The sequence below is a fragment of the Pagrus pagrus genome (assembly GCF_965226575.1).
Source record: "Pagrus pagrus genome assembly, chromosome: 22".
NCBI classification, from domain to species: Eukaryota; Metazoa; Chordata; class Actinopteri; order Spariformes; family Sparidae; genus Pagrus; species Pagrus pagrus.
Window position 1 is genome coordinate 19,439,411 of NC_140204.1, and position 20,670 is coordinate 19,460,080.

General features: G+C 38.5%; 1 protein-coding gene across 9 annotated transcripts in view; it reads left to right on the forward strand.

The window, feature by feature from the left end:
• Positions 1-20,670, forward strand: part of nrxn2b (neurexin 2b) — a 665,374-nt gene that overhangs the window by 125,214 nt on the left and 519,490 nt on the right. For all 9 annotated transcript variants that reach the window (XM_084343882.1, XM_084343879.1, XM_084343880.1 and 6 more), the window contains one exon: positions 16,771-16,791. In XM_084343882.1, coding sequence (XP_084200008.1) covers positions 16,771-16,791 — 21 coding nt within the window. The remainder of the gene's footprint in view (positions 1-16,770; positions 16,792-20,670) is intronic.

Sequence of the window (20,670 nt, forward strand, 5' to 3'; positions counted from 1 at the left end):
CACTTCAGGACACTTGGATTGTAGCAGACGAGCAGTATGGAGGAATATTACAAAGTTTTTGTGTAGTTTTATGGACCTTTTCGTCTCGGACACCATTTACGCCCGTTATATGTATATATATATATATATATATATATATATATATATATATATATATATATATATATATATATATACATATACATATATATATGGGCACAGAGAGAGAGAGAGGGAGAGAGAGAGAGAGAGAGAGAGAGAGAGAGAGAATCCACTTGATCATTCTGTACGATGTTTGTGAGATTTTAAAATACTTGCATTTGGTTTCATGTTCTATCTTTTCTTTTTTCCCTTTCTATTCTTTTTTCTCTAATTTATCTTCCTGATATGATCAGGACTTTATCTAACTCACCATGGAGGACATTATTCACAGAAATTATGTGTTTAATGAAAATCTAAAGCTTTGAAATTTTCATGTATTTTCATTTGTTTCTTTTTTCTGCCGTCATTATTTACACCTTGGTGAGCATTCTTCACGTATTTTGCCACATATTCTTCACTCAAGTATTACAAATCTATTCTTGCAGTTTCTTTTAACTATTTTGATGCTTGCTAGTATAGCATTTTCTCTCTCCTTTAGTTGGCAAGAAAACAAGTTAAACTAGAAATGATTACTGTTCTTTATTGTGATAGGCCTAATTAGACTGACCCGTTGACCAATCTGACTGGTTGTATAGACAAACTAATGTCAGCGTCACCAACGTACAAGACAACAGCCTTATTACCCGACTGCTTGATCTCTACAGGAGAACAAGCTCCTGCTGCGACGTACTTGTCTAAAATAGCTACATCAATTTTAAGATTATCTTGTGAAATCTAATGTGGGTAAGGGATTTGTGACAGTGAGCAGGGAAACACACTTGAACAGTGGCAGACACTCACACTAGCACACATTGAGATAATGAAGGTCAACAAACTCACAACCCACATGTAATGTACATAGAGACACGCACACTGAGTACTGATTTATTGTCCTAGACTATGAAGGAAGGCACGTGGTGTTGTGCCCCAGGCTACCAACTGTTCTTCAGAAACTTCACATATTGCATTGTTTACTTTGTGAATGCATATTTTCACTAAGACAGCAGTGTTTTTGGCACAGCAGTGAGTTAGACACACATTGGCACCTGGCAAGAGGGTTGACTAGGTGTTGAAACTGTGAAGCAATTGTTCTGACAATGGCATGTCTACAAGTAAACTTTATATATATATATGAAAGCTCAGCATTTCATTTTCACACTTTTGCCAACCCCTGTCAAATCTCTTTCTCTGAAGGTGAACAACAGATAAACACTAGAATTGCAGCGTTGTAATGCAGCAGTTGGTGTGACCACTTACATGGCCTTTATTTGACCTTTTACTGGCAAAAGTAGCTTATATTGTTTGACTTTTCAGATTTTCTTTGCCTGTGGCTGGAAGGTGGGTTTATCCATATATGTATGAATCTATCAAGCAAGCATGTAGCTCAGTTTTCTTGGCTCGGTTCATCCAAAAGATGCTTTCAGTTTAACTTCAGGTTGCAAGTTACTTTCATCATGCACCATTTATGCTTTTCTGCAATTTTTTTCAAAAGCAGCAAGAAAAAGCATTCCAGGAAACCTATGAAACTTTGTGACTTACAATCCAGTACCTGAGTCTGTACTTTATTTTCTGAGCGTGCAGCTTTGTACATGTGCAAAGATGCAATTCTCAGAGAGCTCAGAGAACCCATGTTACGGCCAAATGGTCAATATCCATAAACCTGCCAGGCAAGAATAGGAAGTACTGTAGAAATATATTCGATACAGTGATGTTGCTAGATTTTCGATATACTGAGTCCCCGGGGTCGTAGGGAAATTCCTTCCGTCCCCAACAAAATTAGTTATTTCTTATGTGATATAGTGTTAAATTTGTGTTTGATGTTATATGGTTATAATCATGATTATATTCATATATGTTGAATTCTGAAAACAAAACACTGGCACATCTATGGCTGCCCCCAGGAAGCTGATGAGCCGGTCAGTTGGAGACTGATTTTGTCAGAGTACTTTACAAAAACAGGGTAAAACATGGAAGCTTACAAAAATGCTCAGGGATAACATCTCAATGAGGAATTATTTATAAAAGATTATGTATAAAAGGAACCATAAATATACTTTTATATTAGCTTGGTTAAAAAAAGCCAACTAACAACATGCAATGGTGTTTAACAGATAAGAGAAGCTGCAATTGACAGTGCTGTCTGCAGCTGGCAAGAGACACGCTCCTATGTTGTACTGGGATTTTATAACTGAACTATGAGCAGGATGCAAAACTTTGACTTTCTCTGACTGTGTGAAAATCTGATGCTTTCACATCACAGATGACAAAGAAAGGTGGCAAAATACGAGTCTGAGGCTACAGGTAAAACATACACATGTAGGCTGATAAAGAAGTTTACTGTGGTGCTGAACTGAAAAAAGATGAATAGTTGAATCTTTTTATCGAACAACCAAATCCTATTCAACTGATAAAATCCTCGATCCGTTAGACCTACAGTCCTATCACATCATCCAGATACGCCTGTATGGACAATTCAAATAAACTAAGTACTGGTTTGTTTCTTATTCTTGACAGTGGCCCAGTTAGTTTTTTCACCATGTTTGTAGCTTCCATTCTTGAAATCTGTGGGTCAAGGGTTGGTCTGGTTTCAGCAGAAAATATCATGATGATTGAGATATACACAAAGTGCTCAGTTAGTCGGAAACAGTGACCAGCAGATTTTTTTTTTCTGTCTTGATAGCGAGTTTCCTTTTTATAATTACTTCAATACAGATTTATCAGGGATAAAATATGAACGCGTGGATAGTGAATTCACTGTGTCCTTTCGGGTTTTAATGTGTTGTGTGCCAGGGCGTGTACCTTGCAACATCACTGTTGAAGGATACATAGTTGGATGCATGGTCTGAATTTACTGGATCAGTTGGTGTGTTGCAGGCAAAGCAAAATAGCAGAATACCAAAATATACTTTTTGTAAAAAACAATTTATAATTGTTTATACCCCAGTGGAATGAAAATCTGTTTTCCACACTGATCTTTATAATGCCTCAAGGGTTTTCAGGTGACTGTCAGTCATACTGGAGGCTGTTAGCAAAGCAATGTGCATAATATTAATTGAACTACTGGTTGGTTATATGAATTATTTTCCTATTTCTTTGTTGGTTTGCTTTTATAGAGGACAAAATATTCTCCCAGGACCAAAAGCAAAATGATAGGTGGTTCTTTATTGCACATTGTCGTGCAAATAACACCTCATCCTTTAAAGCTGTGGAGAAACAAATCAATACTTTAGCTTTCCTGTGTTTATAAGGTTTTGCTCTTTTTACTTGTTTTTGCAAACATTGAAACATTTTTTCCCCATTATGGCTACTTTGTGTTATATTCTTGCAATGTGTATTTATCTGTTTTAGAATCCCTTCGTCTGTGTAATCCAGGGTCGTTGGGACCACATCGGACAGTCCCTGACAAAGTCACATTAGCCTCTCCAGACCTTACAACTGTAATCGACTGTAGTGGTGGTGGGGGTGGGGGGCTAGGGGGATGCAAGAGTTACAACAGCTTACCTGGAGATTACAGCATCAGCAGTTCACTCACGATGCAACCATGCAGGATTTGAGTGCCATTACCCTACCATGGCAATATACATAAATGATGTCTGTGTGTTTGTGTGTATATGCATGTATGTGTGTCTAAACATAAAGATACATAAATATTTTTTTTTTTTTCATCTGTGGTTCGGATTGAGCTGTTGTGCTCCATCTAAGCACACTCTTTGGTAATATTTTGACCATTTGAGTTGCTGTCACTAATGTAATTTGAACATCTTTTGTTACATTAATTAGGCAGTTGGCATCAGATGACATGCTACGATCATTTATTTCCTTTGTTTTGTTATGTCTGCTGTTGCTTTTTTGTGTCAATGCAATACCTCTGAGCTACACCCATAGATTTTATTGCAGTGTCTTCAGGGTGAGGTGTTTACTCTCATACTGTACATTGTCTTGAAGTGTATGTTTCAGAGATAGATGAGAAGGAATAGGAATTGGCAGCCTTCTTTTTCTTTCAGAAATCCCCAACAATACCAGCCATGTTGTAGGACTGGCGAGGCAGGCTAGCTCAATCCTAACTCAATCGAGGATCATCAGCAATTGTCACTAAATCAGCCCCTTTAGTCTTTAGCTTCTCTTTCAATTCATTACAAGTGAATGGGCTTTTATTGGCGTGACCGTTTTAACAGGGACTCAGGGAGTGTGTGGAAGCTTGTAAGGCTGGATCGACACAGACAATTTACGAGGGGATCGACGGGCGACTTGAGGCCAAAACCAGCACAAAACAAACATAGCCAGAGAGAGTGAGAGAGAGAGATTAAGAGATTTGTCACCCCCCCCTCACACCCCACTGTTCCTCCTTTTTTGTTATCCCTCAATTTCTTTTGTTCTCAGCTTGTTTGTTTTGCTCACCCCCCTTCAATCTCGGATGCTGTTGGTCTTCTAGGCTTCTTTGTCGCTTTTTTGCAATTTTTTTTTCCTTTTTCCTTCCTCACGTTTTCTCTGTCTCTGGCAGTCTTCTCAACAACTTTGAACATGTCCTCCTCTGAGAGTGATATTCAAACTCTATTATCATAATCCATGTTTTCATTTTGTAAAAAGTATTTTGAAATACCATATACCTTCTTTAAAATGCAAAATAGCACTACTTAAAAGCTAAAGTGTTCGTTCCCCAATACAAACAACCTTCTGTTTCCTGTGGTGCAGAAAATGAAAATAAAAACCTTGTGTTTCACAAAGTGGAAACAAAAATCTCTGGCAAAATATCTTCTGACAGTGTCTTCTTCACAGTCATCTGGTTGTTTTTAGATTCAACTGCCTTCCACTGCCACTCCACACGCTTAGAGATTTTGGCGAGGTGTAGGCGTTTATACCTGCTGCTGGCATTGAAAGCACCAAGACATATTACAGAGAAAGTCTAATGTATCAAAGCATGAATATGTCTTCTTTCTCTACAGTTAGACAAGAGTTTAACTGGGTCAAATCTTTTAGCTCTTGTCAAAAGCCCTACCAGTGATTTATACCACACACGCTGAGTTTGACACATTATCTCTCCTTTCAAGTCATCCTTGACATCCTTGAAAGTGAGTTTTATGTCAAATTCCTCCACAGTCCAGAATGTTGTTTGACATCTGGGTAATAATTCTGTCTTCATATATATTGGCTTACAGTTGTATTCTGGTATATGTTTTAGCACATTTTCATGTCAAAATCATTTATTTTAAGGAAGATGAAATAAATAATAAGAAAATACACTTGTAGAGGATTGGCATTCTTATTAGCAGTTTAAATGTGCTTTTGCTGACTCTCTTCAAAACAAATACAAGGTCATTGATGGATGCGAGGATATAATCCTCATGGGTAACCACAGTCTCAAAAATCCAAAACTCCACAAATATCATTGTTGCTGTCCTGGATTTGTCTGGATAGAAAGTCAGATGTCTTTGTTTATTGACGTTAGGTAAATTACATACAGCGTCAGTTATCCCATCAAACAAATAAATGACCTAGGAAAGTTAGATGTTAAATGTTGCACAAGAAACTTTTTCATAAATTCCCTAATTTTCACCACACGGCTTATTCCATCTAATTGTGTAGATTTCTCTTTAGTGCCCCACCCTGAAACAACAGTCCTTAGCCTCATCCTGCTTCTTATTTCACGTTAGAGATAAGCCCTCTGCCAAGGTTTCTTACATCTCATATCTCCCTCAACCTCCCACCCCCACCCTCCTGTACTCCCTCCCTCTCCCACTCCTCTCTTTTCCCATTATCTCCCCCCTCACTCCCATCTCCCCTGTCTTCCTAGCTTTGCAAAGATAAGATTTGCTCTCCCCAGTGAATTCCTGGTGTCGATACTAATGTGCTGCTATCATCGATGAACTGTCAGACCACCTCCTCCCATCCTGTACCATTCCTCTCCTGACCTTCCTGCAGCAATTATACAAAGAAAAAAATCTTATGACACATGCATGTTCCATATGACTGCATTTTTACCACAGGGTTTAATGTAGTGTGACAGATTTAATAAAACATTTCTTTTTGCCTTGTTTAATGATACAATGAACTTCTTTCCTCCATGCCTCAAATGATAGACTTTTTATTACTAAAAAGTGATCTACATAGCTGAATTAAACATGCTAGAGATGCATCATTAGATCACAAAAGAGCACATGATGGGAGCAGCAAGCAGTATCAGCCCACTCAGTCTGGGGTCTGGTAGAGAAATGGAGCAGCAAGCATGTCACTTAATGTGTGTTGATGTGTCTTTGCTCACAGTTGTTGGGCTCAGGGAGGGATCTGAGTGGCTGCCAGCTAACAAATAGTGACATCAATGAGGTGGATCTACCATTGCTGATTGAATCTAACTATATGTGTCATTTTGGTAAACCCTGTTATCCAAAAACCTCAGAGCATTGTAAGTATACATATTTTTAGCACTGGGAACCCCTGTGGGAAATACATTTTGAACCCCGGCACCATTATTGTTACACTCTGTCTTTAGAGCTACACATGGAAACGACTTTGCACTGTGTCTTTGCCATAGGGATAGAGACTTGAGAATGTGAGCCCAGAGGGTGAAATGTCACTGCAATGCTTTGACCGCAAATGAGTCATTTGACTTTTCTTTACAACAGTCATACTGACTGAGAGCATGAATGAAACTTTAAAAAAAAAGAAAAAAAAGTAAAATCTCCAAAGTGTTGCAGCTGCAATTTAAGTTGATGTCTAATCATCACTGATGGTTTAGAAAGTGGCTTCAAATAGGCAGTGACTTCACAGAGATTATGCTGGCAGGCTGTCTCTGAACAGCCAATGATGTCATTCACTGTCTCAGCTTTTCCTTTTAGACCAGTGCTGCTGTCAATACTTGTCAATTTTGTAAATGCTGGCCTTATTACAGGCCTGTTGCAGCTCTCTGTTGGAGCAAATGCCCTCTGTTTGACTGGTACTCACTTCTGTGCTCAGTAGCAGTTGCTTGAAGGCTCACTGTTTGATTTGGTACCTCAAATAGCTGTTTTCTGGGTATCCATTGTGTCAGTGTGTCATTAAAGTGGCAAGAATGGTTTCTAAGCTATACTGTGATTTGAAACCTGTGCTCTCTAAGTCCTTCTCGTTTGAAAAAGTGTGTATTCATGTGTATGGAGCTTAGTTGATAGCTTATGATGAGTAGATGTAGATAATTGGTTCAGCAAATAATAATAATAATATGTATTGTCCAAATGTAGAAATTTGTTTAAAAACACATTGTAGTAAATCACAATACATACAATAATAAATAACTGATCATGCCTAGTACAAATAGCAATAATGAACATGGTTACAAACAAAGTTATTGCATTTGGTATGGAAGACTTATAAATGTCTTTGTAAATGTTTTTGTTGCTTCAGCGGCTCTAGAGCTTCTGTCTGAGGGCAGGGATGAACCAGATCAGACACAATTTTAAAAAAAACTCCAGGTGTAGTGTATGGATGATGTATAGATAAAAAGCACTCTTATTTGATCGCTCATGTTGAGAAACAAAGCACAGAGGCTATTGCAGTATAGACATAGAATACATTTAGTATGAAATGAGAGTAAATAATAGAACATCCTATTGTAGATTGAATGCTGATTAAAAACCCAAGAAATGTGATCCAGCAATCCAAAAACACAACCATGCATGTTTGTATTTTTGTATAATAATCCTACCTTTGTTTTATTCATTGGGGGAAATAATCTGACAGAGGATTTGATATTGGGGAACAAAGAAACATGATCTCTGCATGTCATTTGATGAGTTCATGATCATAGTCAGAGATTTCAGGACCAATGGAAACAAATCTCTTCAGGTCACCTTGAACAGGGATTACTTGAGTACAAGACCTCATTCAATGTTTTTTTTTTTTTTTTTTAAGTCGGACATATCCAGATGTAGAGAAAATAGTATATGAAATGAGAATAAATGCCACCTTCAGTTTGGTTTATCAATTTAATTAGTTTTAAATAAATGCACTCCTGTGTTAAATGTTTTAGTTTAAGTTGTGTTTTTTTCAAAATGATGCCCCCCTTCAAATACAGCTGGCACATCTGCTGTTTGGTCATGCATTTGTCTCTACCACAAATAATTGTGCAAATAAAGATGCCATGATGCCATGTTGAGATACTTCCAGCACAGCTAGAGTGCAGTTTAATTGCAGAAAAAAAGGACTTTCTAAAACACCACAAGTAAACATCTGGTTTTGGTCTCAGCACCTTCTAATCAAAGAGCTTACTAGAACTGCCATTATACATCAGTGTTGAGCAGTCATACAGGGAGAAACTCATTGTGCTGTAGAAGAGGCAGTAATACTCCACTGACAGCAGCCTTAATGGACCAGAATGCAGCCATGAGATGTGTTTTGTTTGGATGGTGTGGTGCAGTGTTCGTTTTTTCTTCACTGGATGAAACTTAATATGCTCAGCTATTGCTTTTTGTTTCCATCTACACATATTGTAAAACCTGCCGCATTGTCTAGGGTTTGTCGAAAGGCATTCTTGGAAATGTAGGAAACCACTGACTAACGTAGAACTACACAAGGCAGGTTGTGTGAATCATTTCATCACAAAATCTGACCTGAATTGCTTTGAATGTGATGGATTTTCATTCCGTAATGCCATTGTAAATGTAAATGAATGTCACCTGTTTTAAAGATATTATAAATTCCAGTCTATTATGTGATTGCAGTGGCTGTAGAGAAACATAGCAATGCTTCTCCTCTGTTCTTAAATGAATCTGTTAGTTAACTGAGTAACAGTCATTACTCTGGAATTTAATTGCAGTGACACGTGAATAATATTAATACAAATTTCAATGGAGTTTAAAATCAAGGTTAAATGTAGTGAAAAATGAGTCGAGTTGAAAATCAAATGTCATTAAGTCCGCTAGGCTAGAGAGCCCTAATGGGCAGGAAGGCAGCCAGGCCAGGCCAACACTTGATTAGTGTAAGATACACTAATTTCCGTGCATGTGTACACACACACACACACACACACACACACACACACAGGAATTACATGAACTATGAGGTACCTGCCATTTCTTTCTGATTTAAAATAGTCATATTGTATAGTGTTGTTAGCATTTTAATTGTTTTTAAGCTTTCTATGCCACACAGGTGCAATACTTTTAATCTATGATGGGTAATCACTGTAGTTTTGTCAGCGTACTGCTTACTTCCTCTACTGCACACAGTCAGCAGGACATTTTCTTCCCTCAATACAAATTTGCTGCCATTCATCCTTGTATAATGTGAAAAATAAGCTCCACAGCGTAGATAATAGACAGTACTAGATACAAGCAAACACGAAGCCTTCATTTGATTTTGTCAAAGTTTCATTTCAAAGTTTGTTTGTTTTTTTGCAATATTTCATTGTGCCTCAGTTGAGTGTTTTCATATTAGTGCTGTATTATCAAACACTTTTCTTTCAGTCAATCAACCAGACACCCACAGGAGGAAATGGAAGTGGGTTGGAAATTACCTTGTTTTTTTTAAACAGAATTAACTTACATATTTTAATGAAACATTCTTGCCTTATTGCTTAGGCTGCTTTTGTTAAGTGGAACAGCATTTCAAACTAGGTCTGACCTCGCAAAACCTTTTTATTGCTGCTCCTCACGAAACAGACTGGGTTGTCTAATCTCATGTTTCTGATAGCTCCCCACCCCTTCACGCCTGTGTCTGTTTGAGCATCAGCACATTGTCTGCTTTTACTGTCTTTTTGCCTTCTCTCACTCCTTGCTCTCCCTAGTTGGCTGCTATTAGACAAGCGATCATCTCTTCCTAATTAGCCTATGTCTCATTTGAACTGTTTGGAATCAGTTCTGTTTTGCTCTCCCCTGCTGAAACCCATCAGTGCTGTTTTCCTATAAAAAAAACAGACTTTACTGCTAGGCTGCTTACAACTCACTCTTTAAAACGTGTCTTCTCACAGGGTACTGTAAAATGGCTTTATTTAATGGCTTTGCATTGAATTAATGAACCACAGATTAAAGATGACTCTGTTTTAAATAAAGATGATCATTTTACTATCTATCAGTGACTACTCCTAAGGAAGTTTTTTTTTTTATCGCCACTGTCGGTCTGTTTTATCTGACAGTTTCTCCTGTTTCTCTTTGTCTCTGTTTATTTCCATCTGACCTTGTCCTTGTTGAACCTTGTCATAGGGCCCTGACATATGTCAACGACTGCCTTCACCCTGTCCTCTAGCTTTAACTCTCAGTGCTGTGATGACATTGGCAGAAGAGGTGCATACCCCATTCATTGCTCAAGTTATTACCTTTCCCTGACTTCTGAAACATGCTCTGGCTTTATGAGTCAGCACTGCGTGAGGTTACACTAGTATCTCTTTAAGTCTGGGAATACTACAGATGTGCACGATTGTGTTGTATAAGACACATGTGTGTGCAAAACTCTACCTAGGCTGAACAGCCTTCTTATTTTATTTTAATAAGAGACTAATTTGCACAACTAATTTAACTTTGAGAGAATAAATGTAGTAATTGTTGTGGCATAAAATATCCAAATAATAGGGGTGTGCATCGCTCTCTTATAAGAGAGATAACAGACCTCACAAACGACCAGACTTTTTTTTTTTCCAGTTTTCCTCCTCTCTTTTAAAATCCTTGTCTTTCAAACGTTAGACCTAATTGTGCACTGTGAACTGTGTCAGCCATGTCGGACATGTTGCTTTTGTCACATATAGCATGTAGCAATGGAGACGCTAATGTGCTAATGTAACTCTTGTTAAAGTAACCTTAAACAAGATTTAGAGACACTGGGCAGAATAAGCAACTAAGCTAAGCCTCAGCCAACCGATTATTAACTGTAAAATCGGGCCATCGTGGGATGGGATTAAAAATAATTAATGTTTATTAAAATTGCATATTCTTAAAACCTTAACCTTAATACTTTAATTGAAAAAAACTGTCTTCAGATTGAGGTACTTTGATTTCTTTTCAATGTAGATTGTTTCATATTCAATGTTCACTTATTTTTCATAAATAACTAATTGGCATTACTTTGAAACAGGTGGGGTATATCACATTTTCAGTAAAGACTTTAAAGCATGACATTTTAAGTACATCTGAAATGGAAATCGGCACTTCCTGTTCAGTGAAGTAAAACCCTATACATGTGTGGGAGGTTGCATCTCTGTAATCCTTTCCATTTGACCCCAGTTCCCTTTTTCCCTTCCTGACATCCTGTATCAAATGGAAAATACTGTATATGTTGTGTTGTTGCGAGATAAATCAGTCAATTTGTTTATTTTTTTCTTTATCAGGATTAGAAAGCCTCCACTATATTTGCACGTTTGTCGGGTGGCAGTTTTGTGTTTTGCTGGCGAGATTTGGTATAAAATCTGCAAAGGCCACGTCTTTTGGATTAGCTTGTCACTCAGAGAGAAAGTTTCTGACAATGTGGGAGAGTTCAGGACAAAGCTTCTCTCTGATTAGAATGTAAAGAGGGAGGAGAATGGGTGTAGGGAGTTTGTGTGTGTGTGTGTGTGCACGTTTCTCTCCATCTGCCTGTCGTCTCTCCACTTACCCCGTCTCTGTTATTCACTAACATTGCCATTTCTTTTCCTCACTGCCTCTCTGAAGTCATGTCAAATAGCCTCAGAGGCAAAGGGCTTCTTCTCTTCCCTCTTTCCTTTTGAAATCTCCGATTCCTGAGTGACACTCTGCTGGCCAAAATAACAGACTTTCCAGAGCAACGAGAGTGACTCACAAGACAGGAACCATGTAAAATTGTTGGCATATGACGTTTGGCATAATAGCTCCTTGCAAGATACGGCATTTCAAATGAAGTATCACTTTTTTGCTACAGTATGCTGTAGTCTATTATGTAGAATTTATGGGAACCACTGTTGTTCACAGCACTGTTTGGCCTCTTTGTCTAACTCTTACCCAGTGTTGTTTGGGTAATGTGCTAACCTGCCAGATCCAAAGAAATTTTTGTACTGTGTGCTGCTCCAAAATCCACTCAAGTGACTTATTTGCTTTATGCCACATTTGAGCTACAAAACTCAGGGTCAGTAAACTGCAGCTGGAACACAGAAAACATCAACACAATTGAACCACTTTATGGGCAGAATATTAACAGGTGTGTTTTCTTAGTGGTCAAATAAAATGTATATTTTTAAGTCAAAACACAGTTTAGCTAGTGTACAGTTCAACTTAATAAAATATCAATTTTCCCTTGAGAAGTTCAATATCACAAGCCTCACAAGTTTCATTGCAGTGCGTTTTATAGGTTTCCAGTAGATTGCATGTTTTGGTAATGCTTTGCCTATGAATCAACAAGATGCCACTTATTGCAACATCTGTATAATAGTGATTGCTTGATGTAAAATGTATCAGAGGGAAAAATAACTATATTTGATGACTAAACCAATAAATTCACTGCTTTGTTCCAAAATATGTTACATTTAAATTGACAACAATATTATCATTCATATGCTCTTTAGGCATTTTAGTTTATACATATACATACAGTTTATAACTAGTATTTATTGTACCTAATATTATCAGAGCTGATTTTAAGATACATGAATATCAGCTGACACATTGATACAATTTATTTCTCCCTGATATTGGTATTGGCATAGCCTCAAAAATACAGTGTATAGTTACCAGATTGAATGAAGACATGGCATTTTCATGAAAATTCATCAAATGAGTTGCCAAATGAAAAAAGTAGCCATGAATTGTCTTTGACAATAAATGATTGGACTATGAATGACTGTAAAACAATACAGCAGCCAGTAACCAGTAGCAATCCCCTCCTCCCTCTTGTTGTCCAACAGGCTACCAGGGCCACAAAAATGTCTGCCAGCGTAACTGACACGCTATTATTTGCGAAATGTATGCTCACTGGTATGTCTGGTGTTAATGGGTTGATGCGGTTGGTTTGTAAAAACAAACAGCCAGCAGTGGAGCTGAGGCAGCAGATTGTATAAGATCTTCATTTTCTTGGCATTTTCTCACATGAAATATGCCTTCATTTCTCAGAACAAGAATAGACTGACAGATACATGAGAAAGTAATTTTTCTCTGGCCATTTTAAGAGCATAACCTAGCTCACAAATGCTGATATCCTTATACACAGCCTGGCTAAATGTCACTGCTCCTTTAAGCAGCACAAGAGTTTTCAACTGTTCAGCTTGTTATATACACACCAAAATATTAATGTGTATGTAAATATATATATATGCAGCATGCAGGTCATTTATTTGTCTGCATGATTTCATTTTTTCCAGCAATGCAAGAGATAGTCACTTTCTCTCCTCTGTGATGCTTTGCTTGAACTCCCTCTGTGATGACTTTCTGTTGTGCTTTCGTCTTGTATCTATGAGAATATTATTTTTAAATGTATAGGTGGTTAAATGAACAGTCTCAATCAATTGTTTTTTTCCCATGACACACATTGGTTGGTTTCTAAGGCCACATTTCTTATCAGTTGACTAAAAATATACTCGGAGAAAGCTTTGATAATAGGCCGCCGGTCACCTAACTTCTTTTTGCAACCGTATCTCGTAGTAGTTTATTGGTATTTAACCTCCAATTGTTTTTATTAGTAAGTTATGATTGTGTTTAAACTGTATGGATATTTACAACTAGTGTTGTTGTGCAATGTTGGCAATATTACTTCAAGCCAATTCGAGAGTCCCACCAATTAACTATTAATTGTGTAGCTTCTTTCATGCACAAAATATAACTAAATAAATAAATAAATAAATCACAGGATAGTGAGAGAGAGCGGGTTGTTTCTCAATGCAGGCGTGCTTCTCTCCCCTCGGTAAATCCTTCAGTTAGCTTGGTGAGGATTAGGTCTGAAAAGTCTCTCATTTGCCTCCAAAGCCCTCAGGGATTCATTGGTGAATAAATCCAGCTTCTCCACTGCTTCCATCTGATTTTTAGTTTGGTATTTATTTTATTTATTTTCATTGCAACCCACGTCAAATTTCTGCTTTTTTATACCCTGTGACTGACTCTATGATTAATTTCACTTTTGCTGCTGGGTATTGCACACTAATTTAGAGATATATGAAAGAAATGGCACATTTGACTGGCTGTCAATTTTAACGCAAGTTTGTGTGCATTTTAGCTTTTTAGGTTTTGTTTGCTCTTGAATTGGGTGGAAAAGGTTAGAATAAAGAATATTTATACCTCTTTTATCCCAGACAGGTTTCTAAGCCTTAGCAATAGCCCCATTTTTGCAATGGGGCATCACAAATACATAGAAAAGCTTTAGAGCATTTTCCCTTGAAAAACGTTCACCACATTCCCATATGAATCACAATGTACATTGAATAGACTAGGATCCCAGTGGAGCTGAAAGCCTGAGGCTATGTGGGATACACCCTAATGGAACACAGCTCTGGGATAAAGGTAATGGATGGTAAAGACTGCTGGAAACTATCACTGGGATAAAAGGGACAAGTTTAGAGAGATGGGGTAAATCCCAGCAAGTGTCTGACTGAAATCGTCTTTCTTCCCTAAGGCTAGATTTCACAACTATTCCCACTGTGAAACAATACTTGTTCAAAAGGAATATCTGTCAAGTAAGAGTCAATCTTGAAATGGTACATTTAACAATTAGTTGGGCTCTCCATTTCCTTGAGAATGGTCTCTTGAGGGATGATTCTCAATGTTCTCAAGAGATGAGGAAAGCCTTTTGAGGTGCAATATGCACTATGTCTTGAAATTGGAACCATTGTAAGTTTTTCAGAATGTTTCTTTGCTTTTAGGTAGAACATAATGTGAGGAGTTTTTTTTTTATTTATCTGCCTATCAAAGCAGTTGGGAGTATCTGAGGAGGATGCTATTTCACATGAATTGAACCCAAATAAACCAACATCCAGACTATCCAAGAGATAAATTCTAGTGCTTGCTCTTCTATCTTTCCATGTTTCCCCCATGTTGTTGAGAGGTAGAATATATGAAGCCGGGCTTTGACAGACACAGGGACCACAAAGAAAGAAACGATTAGAGACTATGTTGAGGGATGAGTGGAGGCGAAGGCAGAGTCATGGCCAGTGATGATATAAACAACCTCTTCTGTACATCAAACGTCTTTTGATTCAGTGTGGGAGAGAGAGAGGAAGAATTAAGGAAGCACAATGAAAGAAAGGATGATGGCCTATGATGAGAGATGAGACAAGAGGAAAGGCAGAGTCATGGCCAGTGATTATATAAACAACCACTACTCTACATCAGACAAACATGGTTCCCATGCTTCAGCTTGGCAAATACTCTGCCATTGATGCAGGGCTTTCAGTCAGCACTCTGGTATCCTTTTGCAGTTTTAAATACACCCCCAAACTATCTACATTTTAAGAGCAGTATTAAGTTTTATGTTGATTGTTTCAATCAACTTGACCCGCTGAACTCAGTTCAGGTCAGCTCAGGTGCATAGTGAGACCATACTTCAACTGAGGAAGTCAGGATGTATTGCTGAGATGTCTTTAGGGATTTCTGTTGTATGGTTTGTGTCCTAGTTCCGTGTGGAGGGGGACAACAGAGGAGCAAAAAGAGGATAAGATATATCCTGGAGTCATCGTTGGTTAACCCTGTGGTTTCAGTAATATCATTGTTGAAGCTCAAGACCCTTTAAAGATGCTTTCTTAATGGTCAAAAATGGTACAGAATCCCTTTCAGGAACTGTGCTGGTGTGTTATGGGAAATCTGGTTGACTTTTACTTGACCCCAGTGGTGTGTTTCAGATTTATAAATGGCTGCTACAATCATCTTGATGCTAAAATGAACTACTGAGTATGTAGGTCTCCCAACACATGGGACTAAGCTGAACCCCAAAAATGTTATTATGTTTTCAATAAATTATGTGCTGCTGTGCCACAAAATGCATGCAGCTGTCTGAAATACACCATCAGACAAACACAGTGAACCAGTGCAATGTAGAGTTATATTAAAATATCAGTGACCATGCTGCAACTTAATATAGCAGGTCCCATGAAGACCCAGGCCCAGCAGCCACAACAGCAGATCAAAATGCCAAGTTCTCCACAGGGATGCCATGCCAAGCTAGAGGCTGTTTTACATTCTTTGACAGTGCCTCATCTTCCAACATGGGGTTTCTAGAGTGGCAGGCGTTGTACTTTTATTTTCTAGCATTACAGATTGGCCTCTGCTGCTGTAGGGTAGCTTTTTTAAGTAAATTGTCCTGCTGGAGCCTGATCTCTCCGACTCCCCCACACTGTATCATTAAGCCACAAAGAAGTATGTGAAAGTCAGTGTCTCTCAGTTGGGGATCCTATTTGACTGAAGCCTCCTCTGTTACAGTATTCTAGTTTAGGGCTCTCCACACTCCTATTGAGCATTTCTTTAAGAGACTAATATGTGTATTTGTGAAACCATTTGGCTATTTGCAGGCTTTTAAGAGAGTCAACAGTAGAAGACATCAGATTATATATTCAGAGGAGCAGACTTAATTTTGTTTTTCTGTCAGATCTCCAAGATCTCAAGCCTCATTGACGGTCTTTATTTAGATATTATCTTGTGAAGATTTTGTTTGAAAATAAAATAGGAAGACATTTATTTGAAGAAAAAGTAACATCAAATGAACCTGCTCTCTGTGTCTTTTTTCTCTCTTTTCCATGCATTCCCTTTGGACCCTCCCCTGAAGCTGAAGAGTATGCTGTTGAAGGTAAGACTGATGCTTTTCTCCTCAGGCCCTCTGATGGCTTCCCTTAATGCTGCCATGGATGCTGATGCTGGCTGCTTGATAATGCTGTATGCCCTCCCTCTGGGGAGGAGCATTGTCATATTGGACTGCGGTTATAAGTGACTTCCAGGGGGCCTAAATTACAGTTTCTGAATAAGACAAAAGTGACGGATACAACCAAAATTATTACTATTTTAAGTCCTTATTTTATCTTGTCTTTATTGTATCTTTTTTAAATTTCTTTTTGTTTTGATTGCTGTATATTTCACTTGGGAATATATTCATGCAGCCAAAAACAGGAAAAGTTGTGCAGGCCTTGAGTGAATAAACTAGTTAACAAGGTTTTGTTGAAGTTAACAACATATGACATGGTGGTTTTGAAATGCTGTCTTTCTGCTATCCTCTTCGCCCAGGACGGTGAATGAAGGCTGCCATTCGGGGCCCCTGAGGGGCCTCATTAGCCTTTGGGCAAGCCACATAACCAGGGCTATATGTAGCAGATGTTTTGGATAGATCAACCTTAGCTTGTCTGTCTGTACGCTGCTGCCTGTGTCCACTTTGCACAGTTCAGGAAGATCTTTACCCACTGGTTGATTGAGTCTATTTGTCAGTCAAATCAGACACTCAGATCTACAGACACAAGCTTTTTTTTAAATATATATGTCGAGTAGTGAAATTGTGGCTAGGTTTGGTTGGGTGCATGTGTTTGCATGTTCTTAAGTTGCATTTCTTCCTTGTTGAGTTGAGTTGATGGATTACCTATCACATGGCATGAGCCAGCAGGGGAAATCACTATGAAAAACACCCTCTTGCTCGAGGTATTATTTAAAGCTGAAAACTTTAATGCTGCATTTATTTTCGTAGTATTTATCCCAAGCAAGAGCTGTTTATCTTGGTGCATATTGGAAATATAAAAGCATATGTAATAGTGTAATTTCATTGTTATCAGCTAACCCAGTGAACTCTATTTGAATTCTAGTCTGTGCTTGTAATGTAGAATGTGTGTACTTGTTAACTGTTATAAGGGAAATTCTCCTTGTTGAGGTAGTTGCTAATTCTCTGAAGAATTTTAGACTTGGTGTGATGAATCAGATTTTAGTTTAATACATGCAACATCGAGAGAAGACCCACATTGTTCTCTCCGGTCTTCCAACTGTTTCTGACTTAAATACAACATACTTGCATTACATACTTCATGACCGTTGTTAATCACTCCTTTCCCAAAACAATGACCCCTGATGTTTGTGTTGATCATGCCTTCCCCAGGGCAGTGACCCTTTGATGTTTTATTGGACAGTAAGTGTCATCCTAGCTACCATCCTGTTAACACATTAGGCGAAGAGAATTGCCCCTCATATGACTTCCTGACCTGTTCTAACACGGACAACTCCTCACACCTTAGGTGAAGGGGAATCTCCCTCCTCTCACATCCTGATATGTTCTCTACCATACATTGATTACTGAATCTAAAACTGTTTAATTCCCACTAGGGCTGCCCCCGACCAAGGATTTTCTTGGTCGACCAGTGGTCGTCATTTAGAGCGATTAGTTGACTAATCGACGCATATATATTTATATATATATATATATATATTAAAATAAATAAATAAATATATCTCCGCAGTAAAGTGGATGCGCCTGTAGAGAGATTTACACAATAAGTAAAACACAGTGAGCTGGATAATTTAGCTTCCCCAGTACACACGAATAGTCTAATATTAGCCCATATAACAATAATAAAATGTATTTATCTCTGTTTTCAAACGTTCGGGCCGCCATGGGCAGGTAGCTAGGCTACTTACACTCACAATGGAGGTGCGCGGTGCAACTTTTCTGTAGCATCAAAATCGCTATTTTTAAAACACTAAGAAGACTCGACACAACATGAAACTTTGCTCGTAGCATCACCAGGGTCTCTACACATGAACACGAGCATTGAGAACATCGTTTGTGTACACAAAGTTTGCTAAAAAGGTTTTTCAACAACTCACGTTAGCAGTAGCCTAGCAGTAGCAGTCCTGCCAGTCCTGCGTCGATCCCCGAGTGCGGCGTAACATGGAGCTTTCTCCTTCATGTTACGCCGCACTCGGGGGGGGGGGTCATCCTTCTTCTTTTCAAAATGATCCCATATTTTAGACGTCTTTCCCGACATGGTTGGCTATTAATTGTTAACTGTCTAACCGCGATGTCGAAGGGACCTGCCGTGTAAAAAAAAAAAAACACTGACAGTGAGTGAGTGTCACGACCTCCTGTGTCTGGCCCTTCAAATTAAAAGCCCTCCAGCCTTTTATACACAGACCAGCCACCAGTCACATAGATTTTGACTTAAATTTGACAAGACACGGCTCCAAATGTTTTTGGCTTTTTTTCTGCGTCCAATCGACCAATGAAATTTTGGTCTGCTAATGATTTTTTGGTCGACCAGTGCTTGGTCGACTATTTGGGGGCAGCCCTAATTCCCACACTGTTTAAAACTGACATGTCCTCAGTTTTTGTACTTACATGAGACATGCAAGCCTCCTGTAATGACTGTGTGTGTGTGTGTGTGTGTGTGTGTGTGTGTGTGTGTGCGCCCTTGCACCACTCCCATGTCGGTACTGCTGAAGCCATTGATGGGAAAATGTCAGGGAGAAGGATTAAAAATTGGATAATTTAATCTGTAAGTATAAGATCTGGAGGATAGGGAGCTCCTGAGGGACCCTGGGGTCGTTTGTTGACTTTCATCAAACTGTGGAATTTAAAATTAGACCTTCACATGTACAGATTACAGCACCAAATATTGTGGTCTGTTTTTTATGTGTGGGTAAATTAAGGCAATGTCACTCAAGCCTAAGCTTTTAGCTCAGTTTTTGTAGTTTTTTTTACTTGTCTTTTACTTTCTTATTTGAAGTATGTTCTGCAAATATGACTTTGCACTGGGCAAGGGCATGTGTTGTAGGCTAAGCTTCCTATTCATTATTTGGGCTCCCAGTAATCTGAGAGGGGAACACCTCTCCTTGTGCAGAGGTCTAGGTGTTTTCTCCTTCAACACTGTAACTGTAATATGAAAGATCCCTCTGGGTTTTTTTTAGGAATTATGAAAAGTTTGAGCAGGCCTTGAGTTTATTTTGACTTAAAACATATTTCAGGGTCAGAATACAGTGTTTTATGCAAGTCTAAATACTACAATGTATTTGTAACACCAATGTACTGTATGCTCTCTAAAGCCGCGACATTTAATTAAAAACATGGAGTTCCTAGTGTGTTGTGTATCAAAAAGACAGCTCAATAGATTTATTAAATGGCTCATTGTCTCTGATACAAACCCACAGAGTACAACTTTTTTTGTATTTCTCCTATTTTTAGAGTTTCCCTGTGAACGTATTTGGTCTAATTAGTGTCTGTGACCATGTGTTCAAAGGTTGGTTGAGATTGATGGTGCAGAGAGAGGTTGAAAGCCCTGGAGAGGCCAGTGCCCCTGGAAGGTGGCTGGTGGCCCTCGGCTCTTATACTGCAGGGCCTCAATTGATGATCTGCCTGCGACACTGACCTGTTTTTACCGACGAGCCAGCCACGCCATCTGTGTACTGATAGCCAAGCATGTCTTCTCACTGGAGGACTGCACGTGTGATGTATAGTTTCATTATGTAAGCAGAGGTTTACCTCATCGCCTAGTGCAGTGGTGTTCCTGTAAAGGCTAATAAAGAAGTGATGTGAGGTTTGATTTGCTGCTAGTAGGGCTGCATAAACAATTAGTTGTTATTATTGATTAATCTGCTGATCATTTTCATGATCAATCATTTAGTCTATAAAATGTAAAGAAACTACAAAATATGCTCATCACAATTTCCCAGAGCCAGAAGTGATATCCTCAGATTGCCT